This window comes from Rhinoderma darwinii, unplaced genomic scaffold (genome assembly GCF_050947455.1).
Source record: "Rhinoderma darwinii isolate aRhiDar2 unplaced genomic scaffold, aRhiDar2.hap1 Scaffold_558, whole genome shotgun sequence".
Lineage (NCBI taxonomy): Eukaryota > Metazoa > Chordata > Amphibia > Anura > Rhinodermatidae > Rhinoderma > Rhinoderma darwinii.
Genome location: NW_027464109.1, coordinates 133,387 through 149,837, shown reverse-complemented (window position 1 = coordinate 149,837; position 16,451 = coordinate 133,387). Strand labels below are relative to the sequence as shown.

General features: G+C 47.6%; 1 protein-coding gene across 3 annotated transcripts in view; it reads left to right on the top strand.

Moving 5' to 3' along the window:
* The window catches only part of GAREM2 (GRB2 associated regulator of MAPK1 subtype 2), an 81,292-nt gene that overhangs the window by 15,531 nt on the left and 49,310 nt on the right, over nucleotides 1-16,451 (top strand). For all 3 annotated transcript variants that reach the window (XM_075848940.1, XM_075848941.1, XM_075848939.1), the window contains exon 2: nucleotides 10,943-11,083. In XM_075848940.1, coding sequence (XP_075705055.1) covers nucleotides 10,943-11,083 — 141 coding nt within the window. The remainder of the gene's footprint in view (nucleotides 1-10,942; nucleotides 11,084-16,451) is intronic.

Sequence of the window (16,451 nt, the reverse complement as noted above, 5' to 3'; positions counted from 1 at the left end):
CCAAAGCTGCATTAAAATCTCTTCAGGCTGTCATGTGGAATCCATCAGCACTGAGCTGACAGACGCCCACTGGATGAGCCACGTGCTGGAGCACTGCACTATTTACATTTTTGGAGGAATGATAAAGACTTTCAGCTAATGGGAAAACAGCACAACATTATGAATTCAGCTTTGGATGTGAATGGAGTATAAAACATGTAACACATTTTGTTGCAGTTTTTCCCATTGAAGTCAAATTCACAAGAGATTAATAGAAATGTGTTCATTTCTCTGGAGAAACAATGCAAAATAATACAACACGATTATGCCCCTATATACCCCTCATTAGGAGCAGCGATCAGTGACCCCAGTATTGGATCAATATTAGATAAACACCCCATTATAACCAGCAACTAAATGGTGGAGTAGACAATATACAACACCGCTGTAGTAGATGATGAGGTGAGCACAGGCTGCACTGTTATCTATGAGGGGATTATATATATATATACCCGGGTATATACCGATATGTATAGTGTATAGGTACATACAGATACTGATATCTATATATAAAGTCCTGCTATATACGGAGCAGTTTTGTTTTTTTGCTGCTTTTTTTTTTACGTGGCCGTTTTTGGAGCGGTTATTCTATAGAGTCAATGAAAAACGGCTCCAAAAACGGCCACGTAAAAAAAATGCTCCGTCAGAGCAAAACGCCGTATTTTCCATTGAAATCAATGGGCAGATGTTTGGAGGCGTTCTGCTTTTGATTTTTTGGCGAATTTACGGCCCAAAAAACGGCCAAAAATAAGCCATGTGAACATACCATAACAGCCACAGTACCCCATAATAGTGTCGATCACAGTACCCCATAATAGTGTCGATCACAGTGCCCCTATAACAGTAACAGCCGCAGTACCCCATAATAGTGTCGATCACAGTGCCCCTATAACAGTAACAGCCGCAGTACCCCATAATAGTGTCGATCACAGTGCCCCTATAACAGTAACAGCCGCAGTACCCCATAGTGTCGATCACAGTGCCCCTATAACAGTAACAGCCGCAGTACCCCATAATAGTGTCGATCACAGTGCCCCTATAACAGTAACAGCCACAGTACCCCATAATAGTGTCGATCACAGTGCCCCTATAACAGTAACAGCCGCAGTACCCCATAATAGTGTCGATCACACAGTGCCCCTATAACAGTAACAGCCACAGTACCCCATAATAGCGTCAGCCATTGTGCATTCATAACGTGACATTATGCTGCGATATAGTGATGATTGTGACCCAGGCTGTACACAAGAGCTGACACTCACTTCCGTATACCACCTGATCCCCAGCTGTGACGCACTTCTCCTGTGACACTGCTGCAGTAATTACATCTTATGAGCCTGACAACCCCCTAATTACCACTTCCCACAGACCTGCGGCTGATCACAGCTCCACCCACATGAAACGGGCTGAAAATAACTCAGAACCGGAGCACCACATAGACCCGGATCATAGGATGACTGAGCGGTGGACCATACACCAGAAGCGGGTCACACGTACAATAGCTGAAGTTTTGCTGCAATGTTACAGCTGACTGACTCCAGGCATTGTCCAGTCTTATGTCAAGTAATCCTTTGTGTTTCAATTCCCCACCATTTTCAAGATTCTGCTTGCTGTCAGTGAAAGGGAACATTTTTGCTCAACTCCAGAGACTAAAAACCCGTCCTGACATAATACTTCTTACAGCTGAGGGCTTGTTCCAATGTCTCAGTGTAGAGAAACCTCTGCGAGCTAAACACAGCAGCTGCACAAATCCCTCTCCCGTCCCTGACTCCATGCTGATAGCTCTGAACTTCACTGATACATTGTAACAACTTCCTGCTATGTATATAGAACTAGGTCAAGATGGGTTTTCAGACTCTGAATGTAAATAAGAAGGGTTCTATTCACCGACAGCAATCAGAGATAAATAGTGAGGAATGAAAGACAAAATATATTAGAAAGTCTTAGACCTTAAAGTGAATGTCCGCCCGTGACCATTATTTTGCTTTTTTTAATCTAAATCCATTCTGTGCTGACTGATTTCTTAATATATATTTACAGCGCTCAGAGATCTATTATTCTGATACACAGCTCCAAATCCTCTGCAGGGACAGAGTTACATGATAAAATTCTGCAGCCCGCAGCCACCACTCGGGGGAGTTCACTGTATACTGCGTTATTATTGAGTTCTATGTATAAACAGTATACAGTGATCTTCTGAGCTCCCCCTAGCGGTGACTGCAGGCAGTAGCATGTTATCATGTAACTCTACGGGAGCTGTATATATCTGTATGCAGTGAGCTCCCCCTAGTGGTGACTGCAGGCAGCAGAATGTTATCATGTAACTCTATGGGAGCTGTATATATCTGTATGCAGTGAGCTCCCCCTAGTGGTGACTGCAGGCAGTAGAATATTATCATGTAACTCTATGGGAGCTGTATATATCTGTATGTCGTGAGCTCCCTCTAGTGGTGACTGCAGGCAGCAGAATGTTATCATGTAACTCTATGGGAGCTGTATATATCTGTATGTAGTGAGCTCCGCCTAGTGGTGACTGCAGGCAGCAGAATGTTATCATGTAACTCTATGGGAGCTGTATATATCTGTATGTAGTGAGCTCCCGCTAGTGGTGACTGCAGGCAGCAGAATGTTATCATGTAACTCTATGGGAGCTGTATATATCTGTATGCAGTGAGCTCCCCCTAGTGGTGACTGCAGGCAGTAGAATATTATCATGTAACTCTATGGGAGCTGTATATATCTGTATGTAGTGAGCTCCCGCTAGTGGTGACTGCAGGCAGCAGAATGTTATCATGTAACTCTATAGGAGCTGTATATATCTGTATGTAGTGAGCTCCCCCTAGTGGTGACTGCAGGCAGTAGAATATTATCATGTTACTCTATGGGAGCTGTATATATCTGTATGCAGTGAGCTCCCCCTAGTGGTGACTGCAGGCAGTAGAATGTTATCATGTAACTCTATGGGAGCTGTATATATCTGTATGTAGTGAGCTCCCTCTAGTGGTGACTGCAGGCAGTAGAATATTATCATGTAACTCTATGGGAGCTGTATATATCTGTATGTAGTGAGCTCCCCCTAGTGGTGACTGCAGGCAGTAGAATGTTATCATGTAACTCTATGGGAGCTGTATATATCTGTATGCAGTGAGCTCCCCCTAGTGGTGACTGCAGGCAGTAGAATATTATCATGTAACTCTATGGGAGCTGTATATATCTGTATGCAGTGAGCTCCCCCTAGTGGTGACTGCAGGCAGTAGAATGTTATCATGTAACTCTATGGGAGCTGTATATATCTGTATGTAGTGAGCTCCCCCTAGTGGTGACTGCAGGCAGTAGAATATTATCATGTAACTCTATGGGAGCTGTATATATCTGTATGTAGTGAGCTCCGCCTAGTGGTGACTGCAGGCAGCAGAATGTTATCATGTAACTCTATTGGAGCTGTATATATCTGTATGTAGTGAGCTCCGCCTAGTGGTGACTGCAGGCAGTAGAATATTATCATGTAACTCTATGGGAGCTGTATATATTTGTATGTAGTGAGCTCCCCTTAGTGGTGACTGCAGGCAGTAGAATATTATCATGTAACTCTACGGGAGCTGTATATATCTGTATGCAGTGAGCTCCCCCTAGTGGTGACTGCAGGCAGTAGAATATTATCATGTAACTCTACGGGAGCTGTATATATGTGTATGTAGTGAGTTCCCCCTAGTGGTGACTGCAGGCAGCAGAATATTATCATGTAACTCTACAGGAGCTGTATATATGTGTATGTAGTGAGTTCCCCCTAGTGGTGACTGCAGGTAGTAGAATGTTATCATGTAACTCTATGGGAGCTGTATATATCTGTATGTAGTGAGTTCCCCCTAGTGGTGACTGCAGACAGCAGAATATTATCATGTAACTCTACAGGAGCTGTATATATGTGTATGTAGTGAGTTCCCCCTAGTGGTGACTGCAGGTAGTAGAATGTTATCATGTAACTCTATGGGAGCTGTATATATCTGTATGTAGTGAGTTCCCCCTAGTGGTGACTGCAGGCAGCAGAATGTTATCATGTAACTCTATTGGAGCTGTATATATCTGTATGTAGTGAGCTCCGCCTAGTGGTGACTGCAGGCAGTAGAATATTATCATGTAACTCTATGGGAGCTGTATATATCTGTATGCAGTGAGCTCCCCCTAGTGGTGACTGCAGGCAGTAGAATATTATCATGTAACTCTACGGGAGCTGTATATATTTGTATGTAGTGAGCTCCCCCTAGTGGTGACTGCAGGCAGTAGAATATTATCATGTAACTCTATGGGAGCTGTATATATCTGTATGCAGTGAGCTCCCCCTAGTGGTGACTGCAGGCAGTAGAATGTTATCCTGTAACTCTATGGGAGCTGTATATATTTGTATGTAGTGAGTCCCCCTAGTGGTGACTGCAGGCAGTAGAATATTATCATGTAACTCTATGGGAGCTGTATATATCTGTATGCAGTGAGCTCCCCCTAGTGGTGACTGCAGGCAGTAGAATATTATCATGTAACTCTACGGGAGCTGTATATATTTGTATGTAGTGAGCTCCCCCTAGTGGTGACTGCAGGCAGTAGAATATTATCATGTAACTCTACGGGAGCTGTATATATCTGTATGCAGTGAGCTCCCCCTAGTGGTGACTGCAGGCAGTAGAATATTATCATGTAACTCTACGGGAGCTGTATATATGTGTATGTAGTGAGTTCCCCCTAGTGGTGACTGCAGGCAGCAGAATATTATCATGTAACTCTACAGGAGCTGTATATATGTGTATGTAGTGAGTTCCCCCTAGTGGTGACTGCAGGTAGTAGAATGTTATCATGTAACTCTATGGGAGCTGTATATATCTGTATGTAGTGAGTTCCCCCTAGTGGTGACTGCAGACAGCAGAATATTATCATGTAACTCTATGGGAGCTGTATATATGTGTATGTAGTGAGTTCCCCCTAGTGGTGACTGCAGGCAGCAGAATGTTATCATGTAAATCTATGACTATGCAGAAGGTTTGGAGCTCTGTCACAGAAAAACGGAGCCGTGACCTCTATTAATATATATTAAGAAATTACCTGGTGATAAAAGGTGGAGTTTTATTTTACATAATGTGTGAACCACAGTCATGAAAGGGTTAAAAGACCCCAAAATACAAAAACACACCTGAGTAGGGAGTTAGATTGTAAGCTCTGTGGGCCAGTGGTCTAGGATAAGCTGTCAGTACAGGATAACAGAGGGGGAACCTTGAAACTCCTGTGCAAAGTCTGTACCAGGGACCCCCCCGCCTTCCGTGTGCCATTTATAACACTGGTGCCTTATGTGGCCGAGGATCTGTGGGCCCGGGTGTGCCTGCTACCTCTGCACCTGCTGTAGCGCCCCCTGCAGGATAATAGTGTTATAATAATATGATGAGAAGGGGCGTGAGTACTTCATATGACCAGGACTGTGGTGGTGTGGGCTGTAGCGGCGGCGGGCGTCCTCTGCCCATTAATGCTGTATATGTGCCAGCGGTTATTGACCGATCCCTTCATGGCATCTTTATTATAGTGGAGATATAGTACCTGCTCTGCAGACATTGAGCGGTTATTTTTGGCGCTGTCACCGTGGCGGCGGCGGCGCAGTAATATAATGTTCTGCTTCACTACAGGATATTGACATCCTAATGGGAATCAGCCCGGCATCTTCTCTTCCGATCTAATATAATGGGGGAGGGGACGCTGAATAAATTAGCGACCCTTCAGGCATTAGTAGATAATGACACACAGCTGAGGTTTTGTTGCAATGTATCAGTCCAGACAATCCTCGGTGAGGTAGACACATTAGTAGCACAGTCCTCTCTTCTGCCCTGATAGTTTGTTACATTGTATCAGTCTGAAGTGCAGGTTGTTTTATATCACATTCTGGACTGGATACAATTGTAACAAACCCTCAGCTGGACTCTCTGCCACGAATGTTTCCATTCACTGAACGCAAGCAGAAATGTTACAAATGATGATGAATCCTAACACAAAGTATATGAGAAAATTGCACAGCTTGTCATTATGTAATGCATTTACTGTCTTATGTGAAAACTCTACAAGAGGTTCTGCAGCAGCTGCTGGTCGGCCGCCTCTGTCATACCGGTGCCTGGTCGGAGATGTCGCGGCCTGGGAGCATTTGACAGATTTGTATCTTTATAACACAATGGACCCTAGGAAGACGCAACATACCCCCCTCCCCTATATGGAGGACGAGGCTGGGCTGTGCTGCCTGGCGCGGTGACGCCGGGTACAGCGGGCACTCAGGGTTGCCATGGAGACTCTCTAGAGTTGGCTTTAGGACTTTTTAGAAGTAGAAAATCAATAGAAATGTAATCCCGTTAGGCTGAAACTAAAAGCAAGAGCGTTAATCCGTGAGATCGGAAATCTAGCCGGAGGAGGTTGTCTGGCCTCGGGAAAGCTGGGTGCATCTCGTGGATTATAGCGAGAGCGGCGCAGGGGCCGAGGGATTATCACTTCTTATATAACAAGTTTACAAACCACAACATTTTCTGTCAATTTCTTGTCAGACATTTCTTACTAATATCCGCTTCTGGGAAAGCTGGGTGACAACTAATACGGCTGACATTACAGTCCCGGCAGAGGGTGACACCCAGCTTTCCTGGCTGACGGAACTCCAAGAACAATGGATGATCACCCATGTGGGAGCGACAATGGCGTCCATATTGGTTGCCACCCAACTTTCCCACCTTTCTGGATCCTGTGCAGATCGCAGAATCCCCGCCCATCATCATTGTGGCCACACCCATATACTATAAACCACGCCTCCTATGTAAAGTCTCCAAAAAAAGCTCCACCGAAAAGAGATGTGATGATTGTGAAGGGGGGGGGGGTACATATTTTATCTGCCACCTGTAGGGGGCACCAAGTCAACTGTGAGTGAGAGGATCCTTTGGTGGATCATGTTCCTCATCACCCTGTCTCTAACATCATGATGGTTCTTCTACCAATCACAAAGTATGTAAAGGCTCTGATCATATAGAAAAGGGAGCGGCTGTCAGATGACAGCTGCTTTGTGTTCACCTTCATAGATCAGGATTAAATATAATGTGCACCAGAGATTTGGGCGCCGAACCAATGAAGATCAGAGATTCGGCCACAAAACCATTGGACATATCCAAGAGGAACTGGTTCTCCAGGGAGGGTTCTGCAAATGAGTGAGGCCCCGAATGATGAGCACCTCGAATTGGGAAAATCACCTCATGGAGGGTAAGGGGCTCATCTCCTGATCTCACTCCTAGGACCAAGAAAGACCAAGAAGTTAGTCCTGGATTAGTGGAAGGTTTCTGTCTAGGAGGCACATTCGTCCTGCCCAACACCTTCAGGTCATCATTGACCACTTCGGGACAACGTTTAGGTGATTTGATAGGTCACCACCACTGAGGAGATGAAAGCCGGAAGTTATGAAGGTCTTGTTTCTGCTGTGGTCCACGGGGGGACCTGGCTCCATGGTCTCGGCTCCCCGAGGTCTCCGGACCGGCTTGATGATGTCACTCCTGGAGATGATAGATAGTGGTGGTACTCACAGGTGGTCAGGAGCCTCATCCAGACATTGAATGGCTTATTAGAAAGTGTCTGCTAAGCTTCTCCTCGTCTATCCACCATGCGAAGCCCCTGTGGACCTTCATGCGGAGCCCCTGTGGACCTTCATGCGGAGCCCCTGTGGACCTTCATGCGGAGCCCCTTTGGACCTTCATGCGGAGCCCCTGTGGACCTTCATGCGGAGCCCCTGTGGACCTTCATGCGGAGCCCATGTGGACCTTCATGCGGAGCCCCTGTGGACCTTCATGCGGAGCCCCTGTGGACCTTCATGCGAAGCCCCTGTGGGCCTTCATGCGGAGGCCTGTGAAGATTTCTGGCCATCTCAAACCAAAGACCCGTTGTGGAACCTCAAACTTTGATGAGGAATCTGAACGATACCTGAGACCTGTCCAATTCTCTGATCCCTGCTGGGAAATGGGATTAAACATTAAGGTCAATATCCCTATTCAATATCAAGCACCAGAAGATGTCAATGGCCGCCCTGAGGTGTGGACTGTGTCTTGTAGACCAGCTGGGGTCATGTTCTTCTCATCTACCATCATCTAATAAAGATGTTCTGTACAAATGGCTGTTCTGTTAAATGAAGATCCTAAAATTAAGGTGGTCCTACATGGGCTTTATGTCCCGACAGGACGATGTGTGTAGGATCCTGATGAGTAGGTGCACCTAACATCACATAAGGAGATTAGAAGGTCCAATACATGTAGATCTCTCTCTTATCTGTGGTGTTACATAGGACTGCAGGTAACATCTACTACATTATCTGTACTCAGAGAGTTATTACTGTGTTATCTGTGGTGTTACATAGGACTACAGGTAACATCTACTACATTATCTGTACTCAGAGAGCTATCACTGTGTTATCTGTGGTGCTACATAGGACTGCAGGTAACATCTACTACATTATCTGTACTCAGAGTTATCACTGTGTGTTATCTGTGGTGTTACATAGGACTGCAGGTAACATCTACTACATTATCTGTACTCAGAGAGTTATCACTGTGTTATCTGTGGTGTTACATAGGACTGCGGGTAACACTACTACATTATCTGTACTCAGAGAGCTATCACTGTTATCTGTGGTGTTACATAGGACTGCAGGTAACGTCTACTACATTATCTGTAATCAGAGAGTTATCACTGTGTTATCTGTGGTGTTACATAGGACTGCAGGTAACATCTACTACATTATCTGTAGTCAGAGAGTTATCACTGTTATCTGTGGTGTTACATAGGACTGCATGTAACATCTACATTATCTGTACTCAGAGAGTTATTACTGTGTTATCTGTGGTGTTACATAGGACTGCAGGTAACATCTACTACATTATCTGTACTCAGAGAGTTATCACTGTGTTATCTGTGGTGTTACATAGGACTGCAGGTAACATCTACTACATTATCTGTACTGAGAGAGTTATCACTGTGTTATCTGTGGGGTTACATAGGACTGCAGGTAACATCTACATTATCTTGTACTCAGAGAGTTATCACTGTGTGTTATCTGTGGTGTTACATAGGACTGCAGGTAACACTACTACATTATCTGTACTCAGAGAGTTATCACTGTGTTATCTGTGGTGTTACATAGGACTGCAGGTAACATCTACTACATTATCTGTACTCAGAGAGTTATCACTGTGTTATCTGTGGTGTTACATAGGACTGCAGGTAACATCTACTACATTATCTGTACTCAGAGAGTTATCACTGTGTTATCTGTGGTGTTACATAGGACTGCAGGTAACACTACTACATTATCTGTTCTCAGAGAGTTATCGCTGTGTTATCTGTGGTGTTACATAGGACTGCAGGTAACATTTACTACATTATCTGTACTCAGAGAGTTATCACTGTGTTATCTGTGGTGTTACATAGGACTGCAGGTAACATCTACTACATTATCTGTACTCAGAGAGTTATCACTGTGTTATCTGTGGTGTTACATAGGACTGCAGGTAACATCTACATTATCTGTAGTCAGAGAGTTATCACTGTGTAATCTGTGGTGTTACATAGGACTGCAGGTAACGCTACTACAATATCTGTACTCAGAGAGTTATCACTGTGTTATCTGTAGTGTTACATAGGACTGCAGGTAACATCTACTACATTATCTGTACTCAGAGAGATATCACTGTGTTATCTGTGGTGTTACATAGGACTGCAGGTAACATCTACTACATTATCTGTACTCAGAGAGAGATCACTGTGTTATCTGTGGTGTTACATAGGACTGCAGGTAACACTGTTATCACTATGCAGAAAATAATTAAACAAAAAATGAAGTCTGCTGCATCTGTAGATCTTTAAGTGATTATGGGGTGTCACTTGGCTGGTTGATGTAATAATTCTTATGGCTGCCATGATTCGCTCCTGTTCCCCCCTCTGTGGGCAGCGCATTGTTAGCTACACAGGGTACGGAGGTGACATCACCCACCTGCCAGGAGGAGACCAACCAACCACCAGGACGTCTCGTCTCAGGCTGGGGCAGTATAGTCCTCTGTGTGTACCCCTGAATATGATTTATTTATAGGGCCCCCCACACAGTATAATGCTCCCATAGCTGCCCCCATATAGTATAGTGCCCCCACACAGTATAATGCCCCTATAGTGCCCCCTACAAAGTTTAAGGCCCCTATAGTGCCCCCCACACAGTATAATTCCCCCATAGCTGCCCCCACACAGTATAATTCCCCTACAGCCATCCTAATGTCCCCACAGTGCCGAATAAAAATACTCAGCTAACCCCGTTCCCACGACAAGTTGAGAGGATCCCTCTGCTCCTCCGGTCTGTTCTCTGTGTGGCTCGGGGCAGACAGGCGCGATGACAGCACTGCTTCAAACCAGTCTCTGCCGAGTGGCTCACGGTCGGCATTACACAGTGAATGCTGGGGCAGGGAGCTGAGTGCTCCCTGCACCAGCATTGGTTTCAACTGTATCTGTGTCCAGAAGACGAAAAATACAGTTGAAGCCGAGACATGCCACCATTGGTGGACCTTCCCATCCCACCCCTCGGCACCACCATCTCAGTGGGCTCAGGGCCACGGCCCCCGATCCCTGCCCGCTGTGCCACTGGATTGGTTGAATGTTATACAAAAGTTTCTCATTCATGAATGTTTACCACCCAACTGCCATTTTTGCTGGATTGTCCCGCAAAACGGACCCCAAATGGGTTCATTTGATGAATGTCGACCGCTTTTTTATTTGACCAGTGGCGTCTATACTTTTGCAAACAACTATGTAAATGTAAACTATGACGTATCAAAAAAAATAGAAACCTCACTGTCATTAAATGTGTTCACAGGGGAGTACGTGGAGGGGGTCCGAGACCAAGACGTGATCCTGATTCATTCCTGCCGACAATGGACGACGGTTACGGCTCACAGCCTGGAGGAGGGGCACTACGTCATCGGGCCCAAGATAGATATTCCGCTGCAGTATCCAGGTAACAAGCCCACCGGCCCCTCTTCTGTCAGGGCTGTTTCTTAGTTATGACCCAGCTTTCCCAGGAATGGATATAAGTAGTCACCCGCCGTCAAATTAACCTAATCCCGCATACGAGAACGGGGACAATTCTTTCTAAGCAAGTGTGCAATTCAGAAGCCTGGGAAAGCTGGGTGGGAGAAATAGTGACAGTCACTATATAGTGAATGTTGGACCATTATGTGAAGGGCACCAGGGTAGGTCCCAAATGGGCGCACCCTCCATAGTCTTTTTTTCATTTTCTGTCTTATATGTGACCTTCATTTGACCTTGCCCTACGCGGCGACAAGGATCCGTAGACCCCGATCCTTGTGCGCAGCTGCTTTATATTCTGATTCATGAGGAAGGAAGCGGTGCAGCGACAGCGGCTCCGGTGACATTAATTACAGGCTTTATGAGGCACTCGACACGGACGTCCCCTATAATTAGACCTTCCAACTGTGACATAATAAATATCCTATTATCGCTTTTAATCTTCTACCCAGGAGACGGTTTTATGTTGGAGAAACAGAACGGAACAATTTTTGGGGCCGCAGCCATAAATGTCACATTCTGGAATCCACTACATCACCGGCACTACATCCATGTATCATGTACACAGTCATATCTCAGACAGTAAACATTCCTGCATCTGTAAATAAGGACCTCAACCTCTTCCGGGTTCTTAAAATTGTTTTAGAAAATGTGTGTAATTGGATAGATTATTTTATATTTTAGAACAGAAAATACAGGATAAGCAGGGGCGGGGCAAGGATGACAAAGGTACAACAAAGCTCCTCCCCTTCTCAAGAATCAGCCACACAGAATGGTTGCTCTTACTGTGATTCGTTAGTTATGGAGCTATCATTTAGTCACAGAGTCACTAATACTCACTGACTTCATAGACCCTGCAAGAAGGTAAAGGAGATAAAAAAATATATATATATATATATATATGTATGGGACCTATATTTAGGCGCTGCTGAGTTGCAAGAAGGAATGAAAGATTTATAATATAGCAAGTGGGGTTATTAGTATACAGGCTACGCGTTTCGACGTTGGAGCAAAGTCTTCATCAGGCCAATCAAAGTCCCTGCAAGAGGAAAGATGTGGGAGGAGACGGAGGAGATGTGGAGGGAGAGATGTGGGAGGAGACAAGAGATGTGGGAGGAGAGGGGAGAGATGTGGGAGGAGACAAGAGATGTGGGAGGAGAGGGGAGAGATGTGGGAGGGGAGAGATGTGGGAGGAGACAAGAGATGTGGGAGGAGAGGGGAGGGATGTGGGAGGAGAGGGGAGAGATGTGGGAGGAGAGGGGAGAGATGTGGGAGGAGAGGGGAGAGATGTAGGAGGGGAGAGATGTAGGAGGGGAGAGATGTAGGAGGGAAGAGATGTGGGAGGGGAGAGATGTGGGAGGAGACGGGAGAGATGTGGGAGGGGACAAGAGATGTGGGAGGGGACAAGAGATGTGGGAGGAGAGGCGAGGGGAGACATGTGGGAGGAGACAAAAGATGTAGGAGGGGACGGAGGAGATGTGGGAGGAGACAAGAGATGTAGGAGGGGACAGAGGAGATGTGGGATGAGATGTGGGAGGAGACGGGGGAATTGTGGGAGGGGACGGGGGAGATGTGAGAGGGAGATGTGGGAGGGGAGAGGGGGAGATGTGGGAGGGGAGAGGGGGAGATGTGGGAGGAGATGGGAGAGATGTGGGAGGAGATGGGAGAGATGTGGGAGGAGACGGGAGAGATGTGGGAGGAGACGGGAGAGATGTGGGAGGAGACGGGGAGATGTGGGAGGGATGAGGAGAGATGTGGGAGGAGACGGGGGAGATGTGGGAGGAGACGGGAGAGATGTGGGAGGAGACGGGAGAGATGTGGGAGGAGACGGGAGAGATGTGGGAGGAGACGGGAGAGATGTGGGAGGGAAGAGGAGAGATGTGGGAGGAGACGGGGAAGATGTGGGAGGAGACGGGAGAGATGTGGGAGGAGACGGGAGAGATGTGGGAGGAGACGGGAGAGATGTGGGAGGAGACGGGAGAGATGTGGGAGGAGACGGGAGAGATGTGGGAGGAGATGGGGAGATGTGGGAGGGAAGAGGAGAGATGTGGGAGGAGACATGAGATGTCTTCGAAGAGTAAATGTTATTGTAAAGGGAATAATAGAAATCTATAAGCAAAATCTCATTTTTCCAGCAGCAGCAGGACAGGGGGTGACCATCAGGTATTTGTATGGAGTCCTAATCAGAAGTAATAAGAATGACAGCGACCTCGTGCTTCCGATATTAACCGCAAAGCCACAGGAAGAGGTAACGCGAGGCCCCGCCGTACGTTCTGCGGACTCGTGCTTTTCTGAGGATTGGCGTTCCTTCGCTCATATCGCTGTCTGCGCGGTCCTCACTGGTATTTTAAGGGCTCTGAGATCATTCCCATTGAGCGGGGACTTAATGAGGGTTTTTAGAGTATTTCATTGTGACATTGATTCACCCTCATGAATTAATAATGTGAAATGTATCCTGGACGGGATGTTCTGGCGCTCGGCGAGGCTGCGACCAGGGGAACGTGTTAACCTCACCCCATCTCCATTCATAAAGCTCCAGCCACAGATAAAAGCTTCTGTGTCCGAGTCTCAGGCTGAGAAGTTCAGCTCCTGCTCCACCCGGTGTGCGGTACCCAAGAAAACAATAAAATATTACAACTACGGGTCCCTGCAGGTCAAAATCCTAAAATCTGTGCTTGGGTAACAAGTGAAAAATAAGTGGCAGCGGCCTGTGATGTGATATAAAGTGGCAGCGGCCTGTGATGTGATATAAAGTGGCAGCGGCTTGTGATGTGATATAAAGTGGCAGCGGCCTGTGATGTGATATAAAGTGGCAGCGGCCTGTGATGTGATATAAAGTGACAGCGGCCTGTGATGTGATATAAAGTGACAGCGGCCTGTGATGTGATATAAAGTGACAGCGGCCTGTGATGTGATATAAAGTGGCAGCGGCCTGTGATGTGATATAAAGTGGCAGCGGCCTGTGATGTGATATAAAGTGGCAGCGGCCTGTGATGTGATATAAAGTGGCAGCGGCCGGTGATGTGATATAAAGTGGCAGCGGCCTGTGATGTGATATAAAGTGACAGCGGCCTGTGATGTGATATAAAGTGGCAGCGGCCTGTGATGTGATATAAAGTGGCAGCGGCCGGTCATGTGATATAAAGTGGCAGCGGCCTGTGATGTGATATAAAGTGGCAGCGGCTTGTCATGTGATATAAAGTGGCAGCGGCCTGTGATGTGATATAAAGTGGCAGCGGCCTGTGATGTGATATAAAGTGGCAGCGGCCTGTGATGTGATATAAAGTGGCAGCGGCCTGTGATGTGATATAAAGTGGCAGCGGCCTGTGATGTGATATAAAGTGACAGCGGCCTGTGATGTGATATAAAGTGGCAGCGGCCTGTGATGTGATATAAAGTGGCAGCGGCCTGTGATGTGATATAAAGTGGCAGCGGCCTGTGATGTGATATAAAGTGGCAGCGGCCTGTGATGTGATATAAAGTGGCAGCGGCCTGTGATGTGATATAAAGTGGCAGCGGCCTGTGATGTGATATAAAGTGGCAGCGGCCTGTGATGTGATATAAAGTGGCAGCTGTGATCGGCTCTGGACTGGGGTGCTGTGATCGGCTCTGGACTGGGGTGCTGTGATCGGCTCTGGACTGGGGTGCTGTGATCGGTTCTGGACTGGGGTGCTGTGATCGGCTTTGGACTGGGGTGCTGTGAACTGCTCTGGACTCGGGTGCTGTGATCTGCTCTGGACTCGGGTGCTGTGATCGGCTCTGGATTGGGGTGCTGTGATCGGCTCTGGACTCTGGTGCTGTGATCGGCTCTGGACTCGGGTGCTGTGATCGGCTCTGGACTCGGGTGCTGTGATCGGCTCTGGACTCGGGTGCTGTGATCGGCTCTGGACTCGGGTGCTGTGATCGGCTCTGGACTCGGGTGCTGTGATCGGCTCTGGACTCGGGTACTGTGATCGGCTCTGGACTCGGGTGCTGTGATCGGCTCTGGACTCGGGTGCTGTGATCGGCTCTGGACTCGGGTGCTGTGATCGGCTCTGGACTCGGGTGCTGTGATCGGCTCTGGACTCGGGTGCTGTGATCGGCTCTGGACTCGGGTGCTGTGATCGGCTCTGGACTCGGGTGCTGTGATCGGCTCTGGACTCGGGTGCTGTGATCGGCTCTGGACTCGGGTGCTGTGATCGGCTCTGGACTCGGGTGCTGTGATCGGCTCTGGACTCGGGTGCTGTGATCGGCTCTGGACTCGGGTGCTGTGATCGGCTCTGGACTCGGGTGCTGTGATCGGCTCTGGATTGGGGTGCTGTGATCGGCTCTGGACTCGGGTGCTGTGATCGGCTCTGGACTCGGGTGCTGTGATCGGCTCTGGACTGGGGTGCTGTGATCGGCTCTGGACTCGGGTGCTGTGATCGGCTCTGGATCGGGTGCTGTGATCGGCTCTGGATCGGGTGCTGTGATCGGCTCTGGACTGGGGTGCTGTGATCGGCTCTGGACTCGGGTGCTGTGATCGGCTCTGGACTGGGGTGCTGTGATCGGCTCTGGATCGGGGTGCTGTCACCTGCTCTGGATTAGGGTGCTGTGATCGGCTCTGGATCGGGGTGCTGTGATCGGCTCTGGACTCGGGTGCTGTGATCGGCTCTGGACTCGGGTGCTGTGATCGGCTCTGGATCGGGGTGCTGTGATCGGCTCTGGATCGGGGTGCTGTGTCGCTGCTCTTCCGGTGCTCGGTGCGGGATCTCTCGTGTTCGCAGTGGAGACATTTCCTGCTGTACAGAGGATGTCAGCTCAGGAAAATTCAATACTTACTCCGGAAGGAAGAGAAGTGATAGCCGGGATTACTCCACGCGGGATCCCCAGGGGAAGGAGCAGGATAATTGCTGGAGCAGGTAAAACCAAGGAGGCGGGGGAGGGGGAAACAAATACAATCCAAGGAGGAGATACAATGTATCACTGCTCTCATCTCCGTCACACAGAGCGGACGCCATTAAACCGGAAAACAATAGTGTAACCTGGAGATTTATATCGTTGAAACTTAGACCCGGCCGTCAGAAATCGCGCCAAATATATCACACTGGCGCACGCTGTATGATAAATGTGGCGCACCCTGCTGGACACTTTTCTCTTCCTTATATCACCTTATTTTTTGTGCCAAAATTTTGCCACATTTTTTATGCACCGTCTCGCATTTTAAACAACGCCATTTTCGGTTATTTTCAGGATGCCCCTTACCAGCTAAGCCCCGCCTCTCATCACGTGTCCAAAAAAATGTGCCTAAAATATGTAAAAAATTTATAAATGTGGCG